Raw genomic sequence first — 17688 nt, 5'->3', positions numbered from 1 at the left:
AAAGAGGAGGAGGGTGATTCGGAGTCGAGGTCCAGGATATCGACCGACGCCTCTTTTCCCTCTCTCCTGCGTGCCTGCTTTTTCTTTCAAGCTTCAGCGATGAATTATTCAGATGCAGAAGGACATCACTCAAAAAACTCCCAGAGGTTTTTCTCACACGCGAATCAAAAGGAGGACGACCGAGAGCAGAAGAGGACAGGTCTAGCCGTCCTCGTCCGTTTGTCACTCGTTTCGACTTTTTCTCCATCTCCTCGCTCCAAATTCTCACTCTGAAGGCTTCCGAGATCAGCCAGAGGTTAGATCCATCTAATCCGACAGATCCTTCTTCGCCTTAGCTAGCAGAACGTCCAACTCCTTGACGTGTTGATCGGTGATGGCTTGCATCTAAATCGGGAACAAACGAGACGAGGACGCGAAATGTCAGTCAACGATGTTTTCTGAAGCTGCTCGATGGAAAGTTAAGAAAGAGGGAGGAAGCGACTCACCTCCGAGATTCCCTCTCCTTTCCCAAGGGTCTTCAGTCCTGCTGTTCGAGCCAGTCGAACGTTGGTCTTTGCCTGCTCTCCCAAAGTGAGGAAAGCCTTGAGGAAGCCGAGTCGATCCTTCCCAGAAGGACTGAATAGAGTGAAAGGAAATCGCAGATCAGCACTGCAAGGTAGGAGATACGAGGTAGATTCGGAGGAAAACAAGCAACGAGGGACGGAGAAGGAGAAAAGTGTCGAGCTCGCACTCAAACTCACCGAGGAACAGTGATCCTGATCGTTCGAGCATCAAACTTGACAGGACTCATCCCTGGGATGTTGGCAGCGAAGATAGACTTCTCGACGGCTTTGGTGTGCTGTTGTGATGAGGGACGTCGAGGAGAAGAGAATCAAAAGAGGTCAGCTCGAAATCGCGTCGTCTCTCCTCGAGACGCGTCTCGACACGGAAGAGACCTGAACGTACAGATTCATCGAACACGTTGATCGTCAAGACGTTCGCCTTCGTAGAGACCGTAGCGATAGCGTTCAAAGGGACTTCTGAACCAGGGACCTCGGCCGTCTTCGGAAGAACGATCTTGACTTGGTCGAGAGCAGCTGGAAAAACGAAGCGACAGAAGTAAGTGTCAGCTTCTCTCGCCTTCGTATGGAAGTCTGTCGAGCAGAGGGGCTCTCTTGGATATCGAGCTCTCTGCGAAACGAGGAGGCAGCAAAAGAAGGAGCAAAATCCGACTCACATCCGTTGACCTTTCCCCTTCCCCTCGAAATCGTCTCCTCGCACTTCTCAGTGAACCAGACGACGACCTTCTGCATCTTGTCCTGAGCCTTCTCAACTTCCGCATCGATGTGACCGTTGATATCCTCGCTGACTCCTCGACCTCTACTGTTCTTGTTCGAATGAGGGATCCCAGAGTCCTCGTCTTCTTCCTCCTCCTCCTCCTCCAAAGCTCCCTTCTTGCCTCCCTTGACCTTGGCCTCGTACTTCATGGACCCCTTGGACTTCTTCTTGGACTTGATCTCCTTGGATCCCTGTCCAGCAGCCAGCAGTTGAGGGGTGGTAGAGATGAGTCGAGAGGAGGAAGCTGTCGACGAAGCTTGAAGGAGGGAAGTCGGACGAAGGAAGGAGGAAGAAGGGAAGGACGAGCTCGCAAGCGCTCGACTGGGGAAAGAGGAACGAAGGAGAGTTCGTGGGATAGAGGACATGGTTTGGAGAACGCGGCGGTGTAGTTTGTGATTCCTTGAAGATGTGGTGAGATGGCTGTTGCGAGGAGATGGTGGGAGAGAGGAAAAGGAAGACGCCCTTCCCGTTTTTGAAGCTCACGAGATTGAAGGAGCTCACCCTTTCTCTCTCCCACTACCGACGACCTCCTCAAAAGCACCATCGTTTCCTCTCACATCTTGAGATGTGGTTGATGCTTCTCACGCTCTCCGTAAAAGTCGGAGAAAAAAAACTCCCTTTTGTCCAATCGCGCGACGGTCAAGCCCCAACGACCCTTCCGGCTTCTCTTCCTCCTTCTCCTTCTAGGCTCTCAACTCCGGTCCTGGAGCTCGGAGTCGAATGACGCTCTCCCTTCTCAGCCTAACGAAGTGAAATTCAGCCTATAAAAGGCAGCTCGAGCTCACTCTTTCGTTCTTTCTCTCACACCTCCCACCTTCAACCCGTTCAGCCCTCCCCATGATCGCTGCCTCTCTCCTCTCTCTCCTTCCCTTCCTCGCCGTCATCTCCCAGTCAGGGACTCCCGTCTTCGGAGCTCCCGTCAACGGATCCAGCGTCTCTCCTCCTCCTCCTCCTGGAGGAGCAGACACGTCGCCTCTTGCCCCTCCTCCTCTCTACGCTCCCAAGTCGGACTTCGACTACCAGTCGCTCGCTCTGGCTCTTCACCAAGTAAGTCTGAGTCAACCTCGTTCGTTTTTCTCGACGGCAGCATGGTGCAAGATCTGACCTTCCTCTCAACCCTTCCTCTTTCCCTGCGACCACAGGAATGGATCGAACTCGACCTCTTCGAGTATGGCCTTGAGAAGTTCTCAGCCTCCGAATTCGAGGAGTTTGGGCTTCTCGCAGAGCACAGATCTCTCATCAAGGTAGGCTGAATTTCTTCTTCAAGCAAGAACGAGCGTTTGATCGATCTCGAGCGCGTCGAAGGGGGCTGAAAGGTGGAGGCCGTCGCGAGTCATTTCTTGCCTTACTGACCTCTTCTTTCCTTCTTTTGAAACAGTACATGTCGGATCAAGAAATCGGACATGCCCAACTTATCACGAACATGCTCGGCGCAGGAGCACCCAAGCGATGCAACTACACCTACCCTTTCGAGACCGTTCCCGAGTTTGTCGATTTCTGCCAGGTTCGCTCGTTTCTTTCCTCTCCGACTTCACCACCAATCTTGCTAACTTTCTTCTCCTTCTTTTAGCGACTCACTCGATGGGGTGAGGCAGGGGTGTATGGATTCCTTCCTCATTTAGACTCTCGACCTTCCGCCCAATTGCTTTTGCAGAGCATTGTGACTGAGGTAAGAATCCCCCCTTTTCTCGCTCTCCAATGAGTGCTCCAGTGACTAAACTTCCTCTATCGCTCTCTCTGCCTTCTCAGGCTCGTCAACAGATGATTTTCAGGTAAGTTCCGACCCTGTCGCGTCGCGTCTCGTGCTGACCGTTTCTCCTCTCTTCCCATCCTCTCTCTCTCGCAGACAGTTCGAAGGCCTCTTCCCCATGCCCGAGTACTTCGAGCTCGGTGAGTCCTCTTTTCGACGGTCTCCTGGGAGGTTTGGGCTGACCTTGATCCCTTCGTTCGTTCAGGAATCCCTCAAAACTGGGCTTGGACGCTTTTGGCTCCTTACATCACCTCTTGCCCTGCTGAAAACTCCCACCTCGGATGGCAGGTAAGTCCTCCACCCTTTCGAACTTTCTCGAATTTATATAATTGAAGGATCAGGAGGTGCTCGAACTGACTCCCGCTTTTCATCTTGCTCCCGCTCCCATCTTTTCGCCTCCTCTCTCTTCTCTTTTAGAACTACCCCGCTCTCGAGGTCGTTAACGGACCTTCTGGAATCGATCTTGGCTTCCAGAGGCTCCCTTACCCTGCAGGAGGACCTTCCATCACTCACAACCGAACCGCTCTCAGCTACCCCGGGCGAAAAGTCGACCTCAAATGGGAGGTAAGTCTATAGTTAGTTTCTCGGAACTTTTCTTCTCTCTTTCGCTGACGTTTTATTTCCCCCTCGTTCTATCAGTCTCCTGGAAAGACTGTTGGGTGCGTGGCCCGCCTCACTTTTCGTCGCTCTCTGCTCTTTCTTTCGCTGACGCCCGCTTCCCTTCGCTTTGCAGTCCCTACGAGAACGGAACATACGTCACTGCTCTCGGTTCCAACGTCACTATGGCCAACTCTTCCTCTCCTGTGAGTTTCTCTTCGACTCGCGCTCGACTCGAGACGCGTTGCTGATCTTGATCGTCTTCTCCTAGCTCCTTCAGCTCTGGGCGATGTGGGCTCACCAGCTCAACGTCACGTACACCCCCATCCTGAACGTCTCCGGTAACACTGGATACACCATCCAACCCAACGGAACCACCGTTTTCGCCTCAACTCCCAACAACCCGATCGTAAACGGCACCTCCTTCATCGCCATCGTCGACACCCCTCTCTTCATTACGCCTTACAGTACGTCTGAGCCTTTTCTCTACCCTACCCCCGACCTCGAAGCTCAACTCGCGCGTCGGTCTTTCTTTATTTCCTCCCTCTCGCAGACTTCTCGCTCATCAACCCTCGTTCGTTTATTTTCTACTCTTCGCTTCCGCTCCCACTCTCGCAACTCGAACCAAGCTCACTTCATCCTTTCTCTTTGTCCGACAGACATGGTTGCTGGACCCGCTATCTACCAGGCCAGCTAAATGGCTCGCCTTTCGACGTACTTTCACGTCGAAGAGTCGAACCTCGACGCGTCAACAGAACTGTATCTTGTTACTCTATCTCCCGTGCCTCGAATAATGTTGCGTCTCCGCATCTATCTCTCCTACGAAAGGTGCTCGAGACTCTTCCTTATTCTCCGCCGGCAAAGCAAAGCGTCGAGCTCGAGTTCGAGTCAAGTTTCGTTCTCTGCTTCTCAATTCTTTCTCCGCCTCTGGTCTCTTCCGTTCACGATCTCCTACTGACCGTGTTGATGCGATTTTTTCCTGTCTTTGAGGTGGAGCGAAGGAATCATCGATCTCAGCTTGCTTTTCAGAGCTCGATGCAGTCTCGTCCCCGTCGCGTCGCTTTCGAAGAGGAAAAGAGAGATGCGCAAACGGAACTCTAGATCTTTTTGAGAACTTCGCGAGGCAAACAGAAAATAATGAAACGATAGAGAAAATAGAGAAACCAACACAGCCAAACCAAAAGACTACAAGTAGAGGAAACTAAAAAAGAACACGACCCCAACGAACAGGAAAATCTCGACGCGACTAGTCTACCACGACTCGAGGTTCAACATCTTCACCCCCTCCTCACCCGTCACCCTTCCCATCACAAACACACCCTTCTCTCCTCCATCGTGAATGCTCTTCAAAGCAGCCTCGACCTTCTCCTCCGCCACCACCACGACCATCCCAACTCCGTTGTTGAACGTCCTCGCCATCTCCAGAGGCTCAATCTCTCCAACCTCCATCAACCACTTGAACACCGGGGGCAACGTCCACTTGCTCGCATCGATCTCGCATCCCATCCCCTTGGGCAGCACTCTAGGCACGTTCTCGGTGAACCCTCCACCGGTGATGTGGCTCATTCCCTTGAGGAGGGAGTTGTGGATCGCAGGGAGGAGTTGCTTGATGTAGATGGTGGTAGGGGTGAGGAGGTTCTCTCCGAGGTTTTGAGTCGGGGACCAGGGGCAAGGGGAGGTGTAGGTGAGGGGGGATCGGTCGACGACTTTTCGAACGAGGGAGAATCCGTTGGAGTGGATTCCAGAGGAAGGGATTCCGAGGAGGATGTCTCCGGGCTTGATGTCGGGAGTGGGGAGCATGAGGTGTCGCTCGACGGCTCCGACGGCGAATCCGGCGAGATCGTAGTCGTCTGAGAGAGAGAGGGAGAGGGAGACGAGTCAGCGAAAAGGGTTCGAGACGAATCGACGCGTCGACGAAAGAAGAAGAAGATAATCACCTCCGTGGTACATTCCAGGCATCTCAGCGGTCTCTCCACCGATGAGAGCACATCCAGCATCGAGACATCCAGCGGCGATACCCTTGACGACGGTAGCAGCGACGTCGACGTCGAGCTTGGAGCACGCAAAGTAGTCAAGGAAGTAGAGAGGCTCGGCTCCCTGAACGATCAGATCGTTGACCGACATAGCGACGAGGTCAATTCCTAATCAACGAACAAGCAGGGAAATGAAAGCGAAGGTCAGCTTCGAAGACGACGAGGAACGAGGAAGAGGGAAGACGAAGAGGGAAGAAGAGAGGGAGACGGGGACGAACCGACGGTTCCATGCGATCCACAGTCCAAAGCGACCTTCAACTTGGTTCCAACACCATCGGTTCCACTAACGAGCACAGGATCCCTGAATCCAGCCTCCTTGAGATCGAACGCTCCTCCGAATCCTCCGATGATTCCGTCGGCTCCAGGGCGACGGGTAGCCTTGACGGCGGGCTTGATGGCGTCGACGAGAGCGTTTCCTCGGTCAACGGAGACTCCAGCCGAAGCATAGGTGAGTCCGTTAGAGGTGGTGGAAGCGGCGGCGAAGGCTCTGCAAAAGGGAGAGAGAGAGAAAGAGAGAGAGAGAGAGTCAGTCGACAAGAGGACGCGACGAGCGGTGGAAGAAGGCTCACCGGTACGCGATATCCTTTCGGAAGGTCATTCCCTCGAAGGACACCTGCTTGACTCCCTCGTAGGCAGCGTCGACGGCTCCTCGAAGAGTAGGGGCAAAGGCGGAAACGGCCATGACTCGTCCTCCGTCGGTGACGACCTGTCCGTTCTTGGTGGTGGTTCCAGCGTGGAAAGCGTAGACATCTGAGATCGAGAGACGATAAAGACGAGAAGTCAGTAGTGTTCGAAAGGAGGAGAGGATGAAGCGGACTGACCCTTGGGAAGAGCTCCAACGGTGATGGGGATTCCGACGGGGTACTTTCCAGGGTAACCTCCCGAGGCGAGGATGACTGAGATGGCGAATCCCTCTCGGTACGAGAGAGAAACAGAGTCGAGTCGTCGCTCAACACAGGCCTATGAACAGAGAGGGAAAGAAGAAGCGTCAGAAAACGCGTCGTTTCGAAGGGAAGGGGAGGAGGGACTTGAACGAACGAGGAGGATCTGAGCGAGATCAGTCTTCTCGTCGAGAAGAAGCATGAGAGCCTCAGTCTCGGGATCTCCGAATCGAACGTTGTACTCGAGGACCTTGGGTCCCTGCTCGGTGAGCATGAATCCGGTGAAGAGGAGTCCAACGAAAGGGTAGCCTTGAGGTTCGAACGCGAAGAAAGACGAGAGGATCAGCTTGAGCTCGATCTACACGTCTTCCATCGAAGGAAGTGTCTTTTGAAAGAAAGGGAAGACGGTCGCATAGACGAAGAAACGGTTGAAACTCACCGTCCTTCCTCATTCCGCTGATGGTCGCCTCGAGAGCCTTCTGCACCTCGACCAAGACCTCAGGAGTTCCAACAGGAGCAGGAGCGTAAGCTCCCATTCCACCCGTGTTGGGTCCGACGTCACCGTCTCCAATTCGCTTGTGATCCTGAGCTCCAGGGAGAGCTCGAATGGTGTATCCGTCCGAGAAGGCGAGGATGGAGAGCTCGGGTCCGACGAGGAACTCCTCGATAACGATCTCGGCTCCTGGAGAGGAGAGAGAAATGACGAAGAGAAACAGAAAGGACACGATCAGCTCAAACTCGGAGAAGCAGGTGAAGGAAAAAGGAAAGAAGCGAAAGCTCAAAACTCACCAGCGTCTCCAAAGACCTTCTCGACCATCACGTCCTTCAGCCCCTGCTCCGCCTCCTCGAACGTCTCAGGGATCAGAACACCCTTTCCTCCAGCAAGTCCATCAGCCTTGAGCACGACTCGGTGTCCACAGTTCTTGACGAATTCTCGAGCCTCCTCGAACTGAGCGGCTTTGAAGGTTCGGAAGGAAGCGGTAGGGATGTTGTGTCGAGCCATGAACTCCTTGGAGAAGGACTTGGATCCCTCCATCTGAGCGGCGGTGGGAGTGGGTCCGAAGGTGGAGATACCGGCTGAGAAAATCAGAAGCGAGAAGAAGGAAGTGTGAGTGTTTGAGAGAACGCGTCTCCGAGCGAGCAAACAAGAAGGGAGGGAAGGGGAGGAGGAGAGGAGCTCACCCTTTCGGAAAACACCCTCAACACCATCAACGAGAGGCTGCTCAGGTCCAGGGATGCAGAGGTTGACCTACACAACGGAAAAGAAGCAGAAGTTAATTAGCTCCCTTGTCCGCGAAGGCCTTGAATCAAAAAAACGAGAAAGACGAGCGAGCTCATCTCTCCAAAACTCACCTCCTTCTCCTTCGCGAACGCCAGGATTCCCTCGAACTTGTTTCCCCAAGCGACCTCGACGTTGGAGACCTTTCCTCCCATGGATCCGGTTCCTCCGTTTCCAGGCGAGACGAAGATCTTCTCGACGAGAGGAGACTGGGCGAGCTTCCAGGCGAGAGCGTGCTCTCGACCTCCAGCGCCGAGAAGCAGGACTCTGCGAAGAACGAGAGAGCAGGTCAGTTTCTCTGAGGTTGAGGAAAACGAGAGGTTGGTGTTCTCTACTTACGTGAGCTGTTCTTGAGCTACCATTTGGGGATAGGGGGTGGGGTTTGAGCTTGTTGTAGTTGGAGAAAAGCGACCTCAGTCCAAGAGGGTCGAAATCGCAAAACTCTGCCTCCGCTCTCCTCTTCCCTCCCTGGCGAAGTCGGGATTCTCACTCTGGCTTCAACCTCAACCTACAACAACACGAAACTTCACCTTCTCTTCCTCTTCTCCTTCTCCTCTTCTCGCCAACCATGCCTCTGTACGAACTCGTCTGCATCGCTGGTCACTATCGTCAATTCGTGAGCCCTCTCTTCTCGCTCTCGACCTTTTCAAGCACGAGCTCACCTTCCCTTTTCCTTCCTTCCTTGCCTCCCCCCACCAGTCCACAATCCGAGATCTGGTGAAATCGACAGCTCTTCATGTCATAGAACACGGTTAGTCCACTTCTGGGTCTTCCGTATATCCTTTCGAGGGCGTCTACCTGAGAGAAACGAACGTGAACTCGAGCTGAAGCTGATCTCCTGCCCTTCTCCTTCTCCTTCCTCTTTCTTTGCTCTCTCATCTGCAGGTGGGAACGTCCGTTCGATAGAATCCTGGGGGACTCACAATCTGCCAGAGAAGATGAGGAGGCACAAGATCAACCACTACGAGGGAGAGTGAGTAGATTCGGCTTTCTTTCATCGCGATTCAAGGCACGAAGGAAGGAGGAACGGAAGGTCGAAGCTCATCGATCCGACCCTCGGACTTGACACTGACTCCTTTCGTCTTGTTTTCTTGGATGTTTCAGTTACTGGACGATGAAGTTCGATTGCTCTCCCGTGACGTTAAAAGCCCTGGACGCTCAGTACCAGATTGATCCTCGAGTGATCCGTTGGACAAACATCAAGCTCGGAGATTCGTGAGTCGTCGTCGTCCTCTTCCTCCTTCCCTCCTCTCGAGCACCCTCTTTCTCACCTCCCCAGAACTCTTATCGCTCTCTCTCTCTCTCGTACACGGAACCTAATTCTTTATCCCCTCCTCTCCTCATCTCTCCACCAGCATCTACCACCTCGCCGGCGACCGCTCCCAAACCATCGGCTGGGGATCCTCTCCCGTCCCTTCCACCTTCAACCAAAAGTTCGGCCCCCAGGACGTCCTCCTCAAAGAGGAACTCCTCCTCTCCGTCGAAGCAGGCTTGGCTCGAACGGCAGCGTTCGAGAAACGAGCGGCGTCCAAGCAGATCGGAGGAGAGACGAGTGCGAGTGCGAGCGGGTCGATGCCTCCGTCGGTGGGGTTGAACGCGAAGCTGCAGGAGAGGAGAGAGGCGGTGAAGGCTGCGGGAGAGGATCTCTGGAGTGATATTTCGGTGAAGGCGAAGGTGGTGGAGGAGGGAGGAGAGACGAAGGCGGCGAGTCCGTGAGGGAGAGGGAGACTAGGAGGGGATTTTTCTTTGATGATCTTGTAACGAACAACGGCGAGAGAAGGCTGGGAACCGAAGAGAGAGAGAGGGACGGGCAGAGATATGTCGGCTCGCAGGAGAGGAGGTCGCTGAGATATCTGGCTGTTGAGAGCAAGCGGAGAGACGAGAAAAGAAGAAAGTCGCGTCTCTTCGGCAGGCGGTTCGACCTCCCTCCTTCTTCGCTCCCCTTTCGCCCTCCCTTCTCGTGCTCTCGCAGTCGATTTTTTTTTGCTCGCTGTCTGCTCAGACTCTAAAGTACCTCCTCTCGGCGGTTTCAGAGGAACAAAATCTTCTCAATCTCCCCCGTACGTCAGTAACTGCTGTGCCGGAATCGGCTTGAAGCGCTGAACGTCGCTTCGCCCTTTCCTTTCCTGCCTGCCTCCCTCTCCTCTCTTCCTTTCCCTTCCAACCCCTTCCTTCTCTTCAAAACCACTTCTCTCGTTTCTTCGATGGCAGCCAGGCTGCATCACCCTCTCCGTGGTCTCAAGAATCTCGGACGCAAACCACCCAACCTGAAACGACCCTTCTCGCTCCCTCGGCCACCTCCTCCTCCTCCTCCTGCTGCCGCTGCCGCTCGCTCTCGACCTCCTTCCCTCCCTCTCTCCGCTCTTCGTTCGCTCGCTCAACACCTCGTTTCGTCTTCGAAGAGACTCTTCTCGACTCAACCTGTCGCTGGAGCAGCTCCTCTCAAGCATACTCATCTTCCCTCGGATCTGGCGAGCAGGATCAGGGTCGGGAGGGGAACCTTGCCTGGGTTTGGAGGATTCCATCATTCGTCGTCAGCTGGAAGATTCGGGCCTGGAGGTTTGGGACGAGGTGGTCCTATGGGTCCTGGTGTGAGAGGCGCGTTTAGTAGAGGAGTAGGGAACGTAGGGTTGGGGACGGCGAGAGGGTACGCGAGCATGGCAAGACCCCTCTTCGATGGAGTCGTTGGGAACACGCCTCGTGAGCTCTACTCCTTCCTTTTCTTGCTTCTGTCGACCTTTTGTTTCTAGGAGTTGAGCTGATCGTATTCAACTTGTGCTTATTCGTACACAGTCGCTCTCCGAGCTCTGGCCAACGCTCTCGAAGATCAAGCCGAGAACCTCAAAGCTCCTCATCGCTCTCTTCACCACTCTTCCAAATCCTCCTCCTCCTCCTCCGCTAAGAAGCAACGCCTCTCAGCTCACCCTTACCTCAAATCCAGCTTCAAGAAGGTCCCTACCGTCGTCGTTGAAGAATCCGCCTCGGACGACCACACCTACTTCTTCACTCCCTCTCCTTCGCACACCCTCCCCGTCGCTGCCTCTCCCTCTTCCACCACCACCCTCTTCCTCCCCTTCTCCCTCAACTCCACCACCCACACCTTCCCTCCTTCGCACTACCCGTCCCTCTCCCACCTCGCCTCGACCCATCGAGAAGCGTACCAAACCCACGCGCAGAGAGTGGAGGGATTGATCAAGCTCATGGAGGAGAAGGGCGTGTTTTTAAATGCGGGTGTGAGGGAGGAGGAGGTGAAGGATTGGGAGGAGGAGGTGTTGGGAGTGAAGGTTGTGTTTGAAGGGAGGAGCGAGGAGGAGGTAAGGGTTATACTGGGAGAGGGAGAAGGGGAGGGAGAGTGGTGGTTCTTGGATGAGCAGAAGAGAGACGCGTCGGACACGGGATCGTCTTCGACCTCGACCTCGGTCAACAGCCTCATCTTCCCTACCATCCCTCTCGCTACCACCCCAACGGAGACCATCCACACCAACTCCATCTTCGCCTCCGCTTCCAACTCGCTCTTTGAGGATCAAGTCCTCGAGGAACGAGCCGAATGGTCGGCTACCTCTTCGCCTTCGCCTTCGCTCTCGCTCTCCTCCTCCCTCTCGTCGCTCTCCTCTTCCTCGACCTCGGACGCTGGACTCTCAGGGTCGGGATCCTTCATCTCGGAGTTTGAACCGGACGAGGACCTCGACGATGCGGACTGGCTTTCCGAGTACTCCTCCGACGCGCCTATCGGAAACGCGTCGTCCTCGTCGTCCTCGTCGTCGATTATCCTGATGGAACAGCGAGAGCAGGAGGAGATGGGGACGGATCTGTTCTCATCGGCTTACTGGAGTGAGATGGGTGGGAACGGGGAGGAGTTGAGGTAGAGGGAGGACTTGGTTCGATACATACAAACGCTCGCTTTTCTTCGTCTCGATTTCTTGACGTTTCGTTCTTTCTTCCTTTGTCTCGGGTTTCCCATTTGCGTCTCTTCGCTGAGATGGTTCCACATTCCCTTTCTTACTTTCTTACGTACACGAGCTTCGATTGATGACCTTCTGATGAAGGAGAGGAAGAGGGAGACCAGCAAGACGCGTCGAGCTTTCGTTTCTCGCTCGTTTCTTTCGAAGAACTCAACATGTCCGCACTGTCCTTGATTGAGAAGGTGGATCCAGGCAATACCTGAGACGTTTCGGGAAGGCAGACGGAGGGAGAAAGATCGAGTTCGACATCGAGGTGAGCTTCGACTTTCCTTCCTCTCCTCTTCTCTTTTTCGAGCTCAGCCATTCAGCTGCTCAGCATTTTTCACCTCGCTCCTCAAGACTTTTGATGCCGGAGATTGTTAAATTTCTCACGCTTGAGATCGATTCTCGTTTCTATATATTTGACTCCGGGGAGAGAAGGCCGAGGCTGAACGACTCGGCTTCCTCGACCCGTCTACCCTTTCCCTCCTAACTCCCACGACCTCTATCCCTTCCCTCAAAACCTCCCTCTTTGCATGGCTCCCTCCCTCAAAGCGACCTTCAAGCTCGCCTCTCACGCTTTCATCCGTCGGGAGAACGCTCAATCGCTCCTCCATCTCGACCAACTCTTCGCCCTCCTTCCTTCTCCTCCCTCTCAAACCTGGGGAGCCGAGCTTCCTCCAAAAAGCAGACTTCAAGAACGATGGAGGAACCAGGCAGCAGCTCTCTTCCTCACCGTCTCCACGGTCGAGTTCAAGAGTCATCGGGAGCAGGATTCCTCGGAGGACGGAGACGAAGCAGCAGAGACGTTCGTCAAGTCGCTCTCGGATAGAATCAGCTCGCTCTACCGACCCAAGTCGACGTCCAATCCTGGGCAACAGCAGGAACCTCTCGTCCCTCCCAACCTCATATCCACTCTCGCCATGTCCTCCAAATCCCTGGGAGTCCCTTCGTCGTCGACGAGGACGATGGTAGAGTCTTATCTCGCCGCCCTTCCCTCGGAGATCCTTGATTCTCTCGCTCCTCCTTCGACTTGGCCCTCGCCCTCCGAGGATTCGGAACGTCCTTGGTGGATCAGGGAGGCTCTGGATGGCTACGAGGGACTGATGGAGTTGTATCTGGTTGATGTACTGGCGGGAGGGGACGGGGCTGGCGAAGGTGAAAGGGAGGAGGCGAAGAGGTTGTTGGATTGGGACGGCGTCGTCTCTCACGAAAGCAAAGAGGTTCGTAACATGTTTCGCAGCGTCCTAGAACTCATGCTGACCTTTCTTCTTCTTTCTGTTCGACTTGATCAGAGAATCCTCGCTCGACTCGAGCTTCCTAAACCCTCAGCCCCTCCCAACCACCCTACCCTCCTCCCTCCCGCCATCGAAACCTCCCTCGCCTCCCTCTCGGACCTCCCGATCAGCCCTCCTCAAACCCCCTCTCCCAAATCACCTCTCGAAGCGCCTGAAGTCGAACCACAAGACGAGGGCGTCCTCACTCCCATCTCCATCGCGTCGCCCATCACTCCCCTTCCCGTCGTCACGTCCTCTCCCGTCCGACCTCCAAATCCCACCTCCCGAGCCTTCGCCATCACACGAGAGCTTTTTCGTACCCATCAAACTACCCTCACTTCGACGGTTCCTCCCTTCCTCGCCTTCGTCGTCCTCCTCGTTCTTCGTCGTCGCGACTCTCCCCTCCTTCGGATCAAAGTTTGGAGGAAGTGGATCCTCTGGTTCCTGAGGACGGCTTGGAGGGACATCAGGTTCACTTGGGCGCTCGCTACTAGTATCACTTACGTTTAGCTCGTCTTTGCTGTGTTAGCTCGCCTGGGACGAGGGACGGGATCGAACGAGGAGCACAAGAAGACTCTGGTGGTTTGGTTCCCTTTCGATTTAGTAGGGTTCAGTCTTAATGCCTCTTTCGTATATCCTCTTCATCTTTTTTCCCCTTCGAGAGGAAAGCTTCTCGTGAACAGGCTGACATTTGTTTCCGAAACTGGTGCCTACTGACCTCAATGAAAAGCCTTCCCCTTTCTTCTTGCCTCTCAACCATCACCTTCGCTTTCCCTCCCTCCTCCCTTCCGTTGGGCTTTCACGATGGCCGCCATTCCTCTCTCTCTTCAAGAATACTCGTATCCTCAACAGTACCTTCAGCATCCTCAGCAGCAGCAGGTGAGTTCGAGCTTCGTTCGAGGAGAGAAGAGGGAGGAGGGGAGGGGAGCGAGGAGAAGGTGGAGAGACTCGAAGCTGATCTGTTTCATCCCTCTTCGTTTCGTCTTCTTCTCCTTCTTCGAAGAAAAACATCCCTGTCGGAGCTCCAGTGTTCTCAGGAGGATGGAAGATCACAGTGGGGAATCTCTCGAGACAAGGTAACGTCCGAAGAAACGAGGTGGGAGGGGAGGGGACGGGAAGTGAATTGAGAGGGAGGGGAGCGGAGGGAGATCGTGCCTGACTCTGACATGTTCATCTTGCTTTGGTTTCAAAGTCAGCGACTTCTACCTTCACAGTATCTTCTCACCCATCGGTATGCTGTCTTCCTCTCCTCTCTCTCTATATGCCCTCGCTCGTGCTGATCGTTTTGCATCCGTTCTCGCCTCTGCAAAGGAACGGTCATTTCGACCTCTCTCCACTTCCCGTCCCTTCCCTCGCCAACTGGATTCGCCGAGGTCGTCTTCTCTACCAGAGACGAAGCAAGGTTAGTCTCTTCTCTCTCTCTTCTCGACGATCCCCTAGAACCGAAGAGGATAAACCTTTCGCTGACCTTCGTCGCTTCGCTCTTCCTCCCTTAGAAACGCCTTGAGCCTGACCGGTTGCTCGATTGGAGGAGCTCAGATGTTCGTCTCCTTCCTCCTATCCCTTCCTCATACACTGAGGAACATCTCCTCAGGAGGAGGACTCGAGCTGACTGCTTCCCTCTTCCTTCTCGCGCATATACCCACCTCCCCTCGACCGTCCAAACACATCATTCGTCTCAAACCAAACAGCACAATCACTCACGCCGAACCCATGCAGCAGAACCCTCATCTCGGTGTATCGGCTCCCGCTCCTACTTACTCTATCTCAGAGCCTGAGAAGAGGAACCTGTGAGTCGTTTTGAGGCGTTTCGGAGGAAGGGAGAGATGGGAACGGGGACGCTGACCCTCTTCCCTCGCCACCGTCGTTTCAGATACGTTCTCAACCTTCCCCTCGGTCAGTCAGACCTTTTCCACACCTTCACAATACGCGTCAATAGCTACTGACTCTTCCCTCGGTGTTTGTTCGCTCAGATGTCTCGAACGACGAACTCGTCGCTCTCTTCTCTCCGTTCGGTCACGTCTCGCACGCTTGGTTAGTTTCTCTCCCGCTTCTTCATCCCTCAACCCTCTTTTCTGACTCCTTTCTCTTACTCTTCTTCGTATCTCCAGCGTTCTCGCCATTCTCGACTCGTGTGCTAGAAGAAGGTTCGTCGAACTTGCTTTCGATCCTTCTTCTCTCCCCGCCGTCGTCGTTCAAAGCTGACCTCCATCTCTCGTGTCCCTTTCTTCAGAGGCTTCATCTTGATGGGTACTGGCGAAGAAGCGACTAGGTACGTTCTAAGTTTCTCTTTTCTTCTTGGAACCCGGCTGACTGTTCTTCTCTTCATTCGTTACAGAGCGATGAAGGGAGTTCATGGTCGAATATTGAGGTGAGTGACTTCCCCGCTCGTCCCTCGTTCCTCGAGCTGACTCCTCTTCTTTCTCCTCTTCCTTCTTCAGGGACTACTGCGTCGACGTCTCCTTCTCGGTCATCCAAAAGACTGGTCATCAAGGTCAGCATCTTCGAAGTTCTTCTCCTATTTCTCGCTCGACAGGGGCTGACCTCGACGCGTCTCTCCCGTTTCTCAGGCTATCGAGGCCCCGAGGACAGTCTCGCTCGACACAACCGCGCTCTCTCTCGAGCTAGACCTCCTCTTCACCACTACGAATCCCTTCGAGCTCTCATGGGAAACTCGTCTGGTCGAATCAAGCAGGCCGCGGAAGGACGCTCGTCGGAGATTGGAGTCTGGCTGGAGGGAGGGAGTGGATCGACTGGATCGTCTTCGCCTGAAGCTACCAACGGACCTCTGCCTTCGGCTCGACAAGAGGGAACTACTCTCATCGTCGACAACCTCGTGAGTGTCTGCAGGGTTCTCTGCTCTTCGACTCTCGACTGACGCGTCGAACTTGTCCCTGTTTCCTTCGACAAGTGCCCGATCGTCTTCCAAACCTCGGACGACCTCATGCCCATCTTCACTTCGTTCGGTGCTCTACTCGACCTTCAGCTCTTCCCTTCGACGTCGAGTTCCAAGCCCAACGCCGCCGTCGTCGTCTACCAGCACAGGTTCGAAGCAGAGAAGGCGAAGGAAGCTCTTCACGGCCAGGTCTACTCGGATAGAGACGTGAGTTAAGTTCAACATTTCAGTGTAGAATAGTCTGAGGTCTCGAGGCTGACCTTTTCTCACTTCTTCCCTTCAGATTCGAGTCACTCTCGTCGAGATCAATCCCTCCCGTCCCGAGGAAACGTCTCCCTCGCAGGAGGACGTTCAGGAGGAAGGTCGATTCGACCAACGACGATCCTCAGCTCGACCCTCCCCTCCCTCTCACTCAGCTTCGATGCCTCTTGCCCCTCTTCTTCCGGTCGTCCCTTCAGCCATGGCCTTCGATCCCTTCAGTCCTCTCTCCTCTCCCAGACCGACACGACAAGCTCATCCTACCCACATCCAGATGCCGACGACCAAATACACCTTCCCTCCTCCCGCCCACTCCTTCGTCGACACTCTCACTCCTCGAGCTCACTACTCTACCTCTCCCTTCCGAGTCCGACCTGGAGTCTCGGGGAGCTCGCAGACGAGTCTCAGCTCCGAGGTCTCGTCGCCGGAGACGTACGTCGAGGACGGCAACTCGAGCAGTCCTGAAGGGAGCCTCGGGAGGTGGTTCACGAGGAGAGCGTCGGATGCTTCGTTCAGAATCGCTGCAGGAGACGTCTTCAACGAGGATGGGGATCTGAGCTTGCGAGGAGGAGGGAAGGAGGCAGCGAGGGGTCGAGGTGGGATGGACGAGCTTTCGAAACGCGTCGAGGATCTCGCCGTCGATTCGAGCGGAACCTTCGTGAGTTTGGCGCTCTCTCTTCGTTTCGTTAACTTTTGGGGATTTCTCGCTGACCGACTCCCACCTTTCCTTCGTCTCAGGTCTACCCTCTCCTCGGCTCAGCTCTCGCCGACGCGCTCTAACTCGACGCGTCTCTCTATTCTCGCTTCGCCTCCCTTCCATCGCCCTTTCTCGCACCCGGTCTCTCCTTCTCGAACCTATGTACTCCTAGCTTTACGTTTCTGTCCCTGCGTACCCTCGCTCCTGCCGCACTTTCTCTCCGCTTCCCTTGTTTTCTTCGTCCACCTGCTTGCACACTACGCTTTCCTCTGCCCGCCCTTGCATGTTCAAATCTGTCGATGTCTGACCCCTCGCTCAAAATCTCGTCTTGCTTAACTCCTACTATCTCTCTCTACTCTACCCACCTACTCCGTCTGCCCCTCGTCAGTTCGACTTTTCTTTGCTTTTCGTTCACATCTCTCATCTCACTCGTGCAGCACATGCTTCCTTCGCTTGACTCTCTTTCTTCTCAATCTTCTTTCGTACTTGACTTCTATTTCTTTCGCTCGTTTCGGAGTCACCCACGCTGTACCGTTCCTTTCATCGACCTCAGCTCTTCGCATCCGCACGCGTTCGTTTCGTCCCTCTCTAGCAGCCCGTCGTTTTCTCTTTCTTGCATCCCCCGTTCGTCTAACCTTTTTTCCCGCTTTTCATGATCCCTTTTTTTTTCTGGACTGCCAGGCCCGAGCAGAGCGAGCTCGAGTCGAGGTTCACGCCTTTTCGACTTCACCGGCTCCCGCTCACTTTCTTCTCTCTCTCGGC

The 17688-nt window shown here is 54.5% G+C and overlaps 7 protein-coding genes across 7 annotated transcripts; 5 read left to right on the top strand and 2 right to left on the bottom strand.

The window, feature by feature from the left end:
• Positions 1-288: 288 nt before the first annotated feature.
• BDY24DRAFT_433557 (ribosome-recycling factor) lies at positions 289-1748 on the bottom strand. Its single transcript, XM_076644118.1, has 5 exons — positions 1217-1748; positions 946-1076; positions 741-838; positions 486-615; positions 289-384 (listed from the first exon to the last, which is right to left on the bottom strand). Exons 1-5 carry the CDS (start codon positions 1680-1682, stop codon positions 307-309), a joined length of 903 nt encoding a protein of 300 aa, XP_076499339.1. The 5' UTR covers positions 1683-1748; the 3' UTR covers positions 289-306.
• A 305-nt stretch (positions 1749-2053) lies between these two features.
• BDY24DRAFT_381241 (ferritin-like domain-containing protein) lies at positions 2054-4473 on the top strand. The gene is made up of 13 exons (XM_076639303.1): positions 2054-2364; positions 2460-2561; positions 2696-2821; positions 2888-2986; positions 3067-3089; positions 3164-3207; positions 3273-3355; positions 3485-3631; positions 3707-3726; positions 3801-3870; positions 3936-4131; positions 4218-4238; positions 4324-4473. Exons 1-13 carry the CDS (start codon positions 2155-2157, stop codon positions 4359-4361), a joined length of 1179 nt encoding a protein of 392 aa, XP_076499338.1. The 5' UTR covers positions 2054-2154; the 3' UTR covers positions 4362-4473.
• Positions 4474-4746: 273 nt separating this feature from the next.
• ADE57 (bifunctional aminoimidazole ribotide synthase/glycinamide ribotide synthase) lies at positions 4747-8293 on the bottom strand. Its single transcript, XM_076637845.1, has 11 exons — positions 8197-8293; positions 7932-8124; positions 7761-7827; positions 7368-7655; positions 7018-7260; positions 6736-6887; positions 6519-6657; positions 6267-6447; positions 5916-6184; positions 5602-5805; positions 4747-5514 (listed from the first exon to the last, which is right to left on the bottom strand). The coding sequence occupies exons 1-11, from the start codon at positions 8217-8219 to the stop codon at positions 4916-4918; spliced, it is 2358 nt and encodes a 785-aa protein (XP_076499337.1). The 5' UTR covers positions 8220-8293; the 3' UTR covers positions 4747-4915.
• A 132-nt stretch (positions 8294-8425) lies between these two features.
• Positions 8426-9076, top strand: MRP17 (mitochondrial 37S ribosomal protein bS6m MRP17; the record flags this gene model as incomplete). The annotated part of the gene is made up of 4 exons (XM_076637279.1): positions 8426-8473; positions 8557-8608; positions 8743-8830; positions 8962-9076. The coding sequence occupies 4 exons, from the start codon at positions 8426-8428 to the stop codon at positions 9074-9076; spliced, it is 303 nt and encodes a 100-aa protein (XP_076499336.1).
• Positions 9077-9945: 869 nt separating this feature from the next.
• Positions 9946-11900, top strand: BDY24DRAFT_439381 (uncharacterized protein). The gene is made up of 2 exons (XM_076644444.1): positions 9946-10557; positions 10651-11900. Exons 1-2 carry the CDS (start codon positions 10062-10064, stop codon positions 11721-11723), a joined length of 1569 nt encoding a protein of 522 aa, XP_076499335.1. The 5' UTR covers positions 9946-10061; the 3' UTR covers positions 11724-11900.
• A 305-nt stretch (positions 11901-12205) lies between these two features.
• On the top strand, positions 12206-13709 carry BDY24DRAFT_381234 (uncharacterized protein). The gene is made up of 2 exons (XM_076639302.1): positions 12206-13021; positions 13094-13709. The coding sequence occupies exons 1-2, from the start codon at positions 12335-12337 to the stop codon at positions 13583-13585; spliced, it is 1179 nt and encodes a 392-aa protein (XP_076499334.1). The 5' UTR covers positions 12206-12334; the 3' UTR covers positions 13586-13709.
• Positions 13710-17651, top strand: BDY24DRAFT_381229 (uncharacterized protein). Its single transcript, XM_076639301.1, has 15 exons — positions 13710-13954; positions 14079-14151; positions 14268-14306; positions 14387-14477; positions 14572-14616; positions 14767-14865; positions 14949-14971; positions 15049-15109; positions 15187-15222; positions 15309-15347; positions 15414-15446; positions 15517-15569; positions 15646-15911; positions 15987-16178; positions 16255-17651. The coding sequence occupies exons 1-15, from the start codon at positions 13880-13882 to the stop codon at positions 17260-17262; spliced, it is 2133 nt and encodes a 710-aa protein (XP_076499333.1). The 5' UTR covers positions 13710-13879; the 3' UTR covers positions 17263-17651.
• Positions 17652-17688: the final 37 nt, after the last annotated feature.

The sequence above is a fragment of the Mrakia frigida genome (genome assembly GCF_051309035.1).
Source record: "Mrakia frigida strain ATCC 22029 unplaced genomic scaffold BDY24scaffold_6, whole genome shotgun sequence".
Taxonomy (NCBI): Eukaryota; Fungi; Basidiomycota; class Tremellomycetes; order Cystofilobasidiales; family Mrakiaceae; genus Mrakia; species Mrakia frigida.
The sequence above is the reverse complement of the archived record's forward strand: the minus strand, read 5'-3'. Positions and strand labels throughout refer to the sequence as shown.

What these genes read in the sequence shown, in the direction of transcription:
- ADE57 (XM_076637845.1), bottom strand. Translation starts at nt 8,219, where the DNA reads ATGGTAGCTCAAGAACAGCTCAC. An exon ending in GAAGGTCTTTGGAGACGCTG is followed by an intron (nt 7,261 to 7,367) that starts GTGAGTTTTGAG and finishes TCTCCTCTCCAG; the next exon opens with GAGCCGAGATCGTTATCGAG. An exon ending in ATCTCGCTCAGATCCTCCTC is followed by an intron (nt 6,658 to 6,735) that starts GTTCGTTCAAGT and finishes CTCTGTTCATAG; the next exon opens with GCCTGTGTTGAGCGACGACT.
- BDY24DRAFT_433557 (XM_076644118.1), bottom strand. Translation starts at nt 1,682, where the DNA reads ATGTCCTCTATCCCACGAACTCTCCTTCGTTCCTCTTTCCCCAGTCGA. An exon ending in TCAACGTGTTCGATGAATCT is followed by an intron (nt 839 to 945) that starts GTACGTTCAGGT and finishes TCATCACAACAG; the next exon opens with CACACCAAAGCCGTCGAGAA. An exon ending in ATCAGGATCACTGTTCCTCG is followed by an intron (nt 616 to 740) that starts GTGAGTTTGAGT and finishes CACTCTATTCAG; the next exon opens with TCCTTCTGGGAAGGATCGAC.
- BDY24DRAFT_439381 (XM_076644444.1), top strand. Translation starts at nt 10,062, where the DNA reads ATGGCAGCCAGGCTGCATCACCCTCTCCGTGGTCTCAAGAATCTCGGA. An exon ending in AGTCGTTGGGAACACGCCTC is followed by an intron (nt 10,558 to 10,650) that starts GTGAGCTCTACT and finishes ATTCGTACACAG; the next exon opens with TCGCTCTCCGAGCTCTGGCC.
- BDY24DRAFT_381229 (XM_076639301.1), top strand. Translation starts at nt 13,880, where the DNA reads ATGGCCGCCATTCCTCTCTCTCTTCAAGAATACTCGTATCCTCAACAG. An exon ending in AGCATCCTCAGCAGCAGCAG is followed by an intron (nt 13,955 to 14,078) that starts GTGAGTTCGAGC and finishes CCTTCTTCGAAG; the next exon opens with AAAAACATCCCTGTCGGAGC. An exon ending in AGGTCTACTCGGATAGAGAC is followed by an intron (nt 16,179 to 16,254) that starts GTGAGTTAAGTT and finishes TCTTCCCTTCAG; the next exon opens with ATTCGAGTCACTCTCGTCGA.
- BDY24DRAFT_381241 (XM_076639303.1), top strand. Translation starts at nt 2,155, where the DNA reads ATGATCGCTGCCTCTCTCCTCTCTCTCCTTCCCTTCCTCGCCGTCATC. An exon ending in AGTTTGTCGATTTCTGCCAG is followed by an intron (nt 2,822 to 2,887) that starts GTTCGCTCGTTT and finishes TCCTTCTTTTAG; the next exon opens with CGACTCACTCGATGGGGTGA. An exon ending in GCCCGAGTACTTCGAGCTCG is followed by an intron (nt 3,208 to 3,272) that starts GTGAGTCCTCTT and finishes TCGTTCGTTCAG; the next exon opens with GAATCCCTCAAAACTGGGCT.
- BDY24DRAFT_381234 (XM_076639302.1), top strand. Translation starts at nt 12,335, where the DNA reads ATGGCTCCCTCCCTCAAAGCGACCTTCAAGCTCGCCTCTCACGCTTTC. An exon ending in TCTCTCACGAAAGCAAAGAG is followed by an intron (nt 13,022 to 13,093) that starts GTTCGTAACATG and finishes CGACTTGATCAG; the next exon opens with AGAATCCTCGCTCGACTCGA.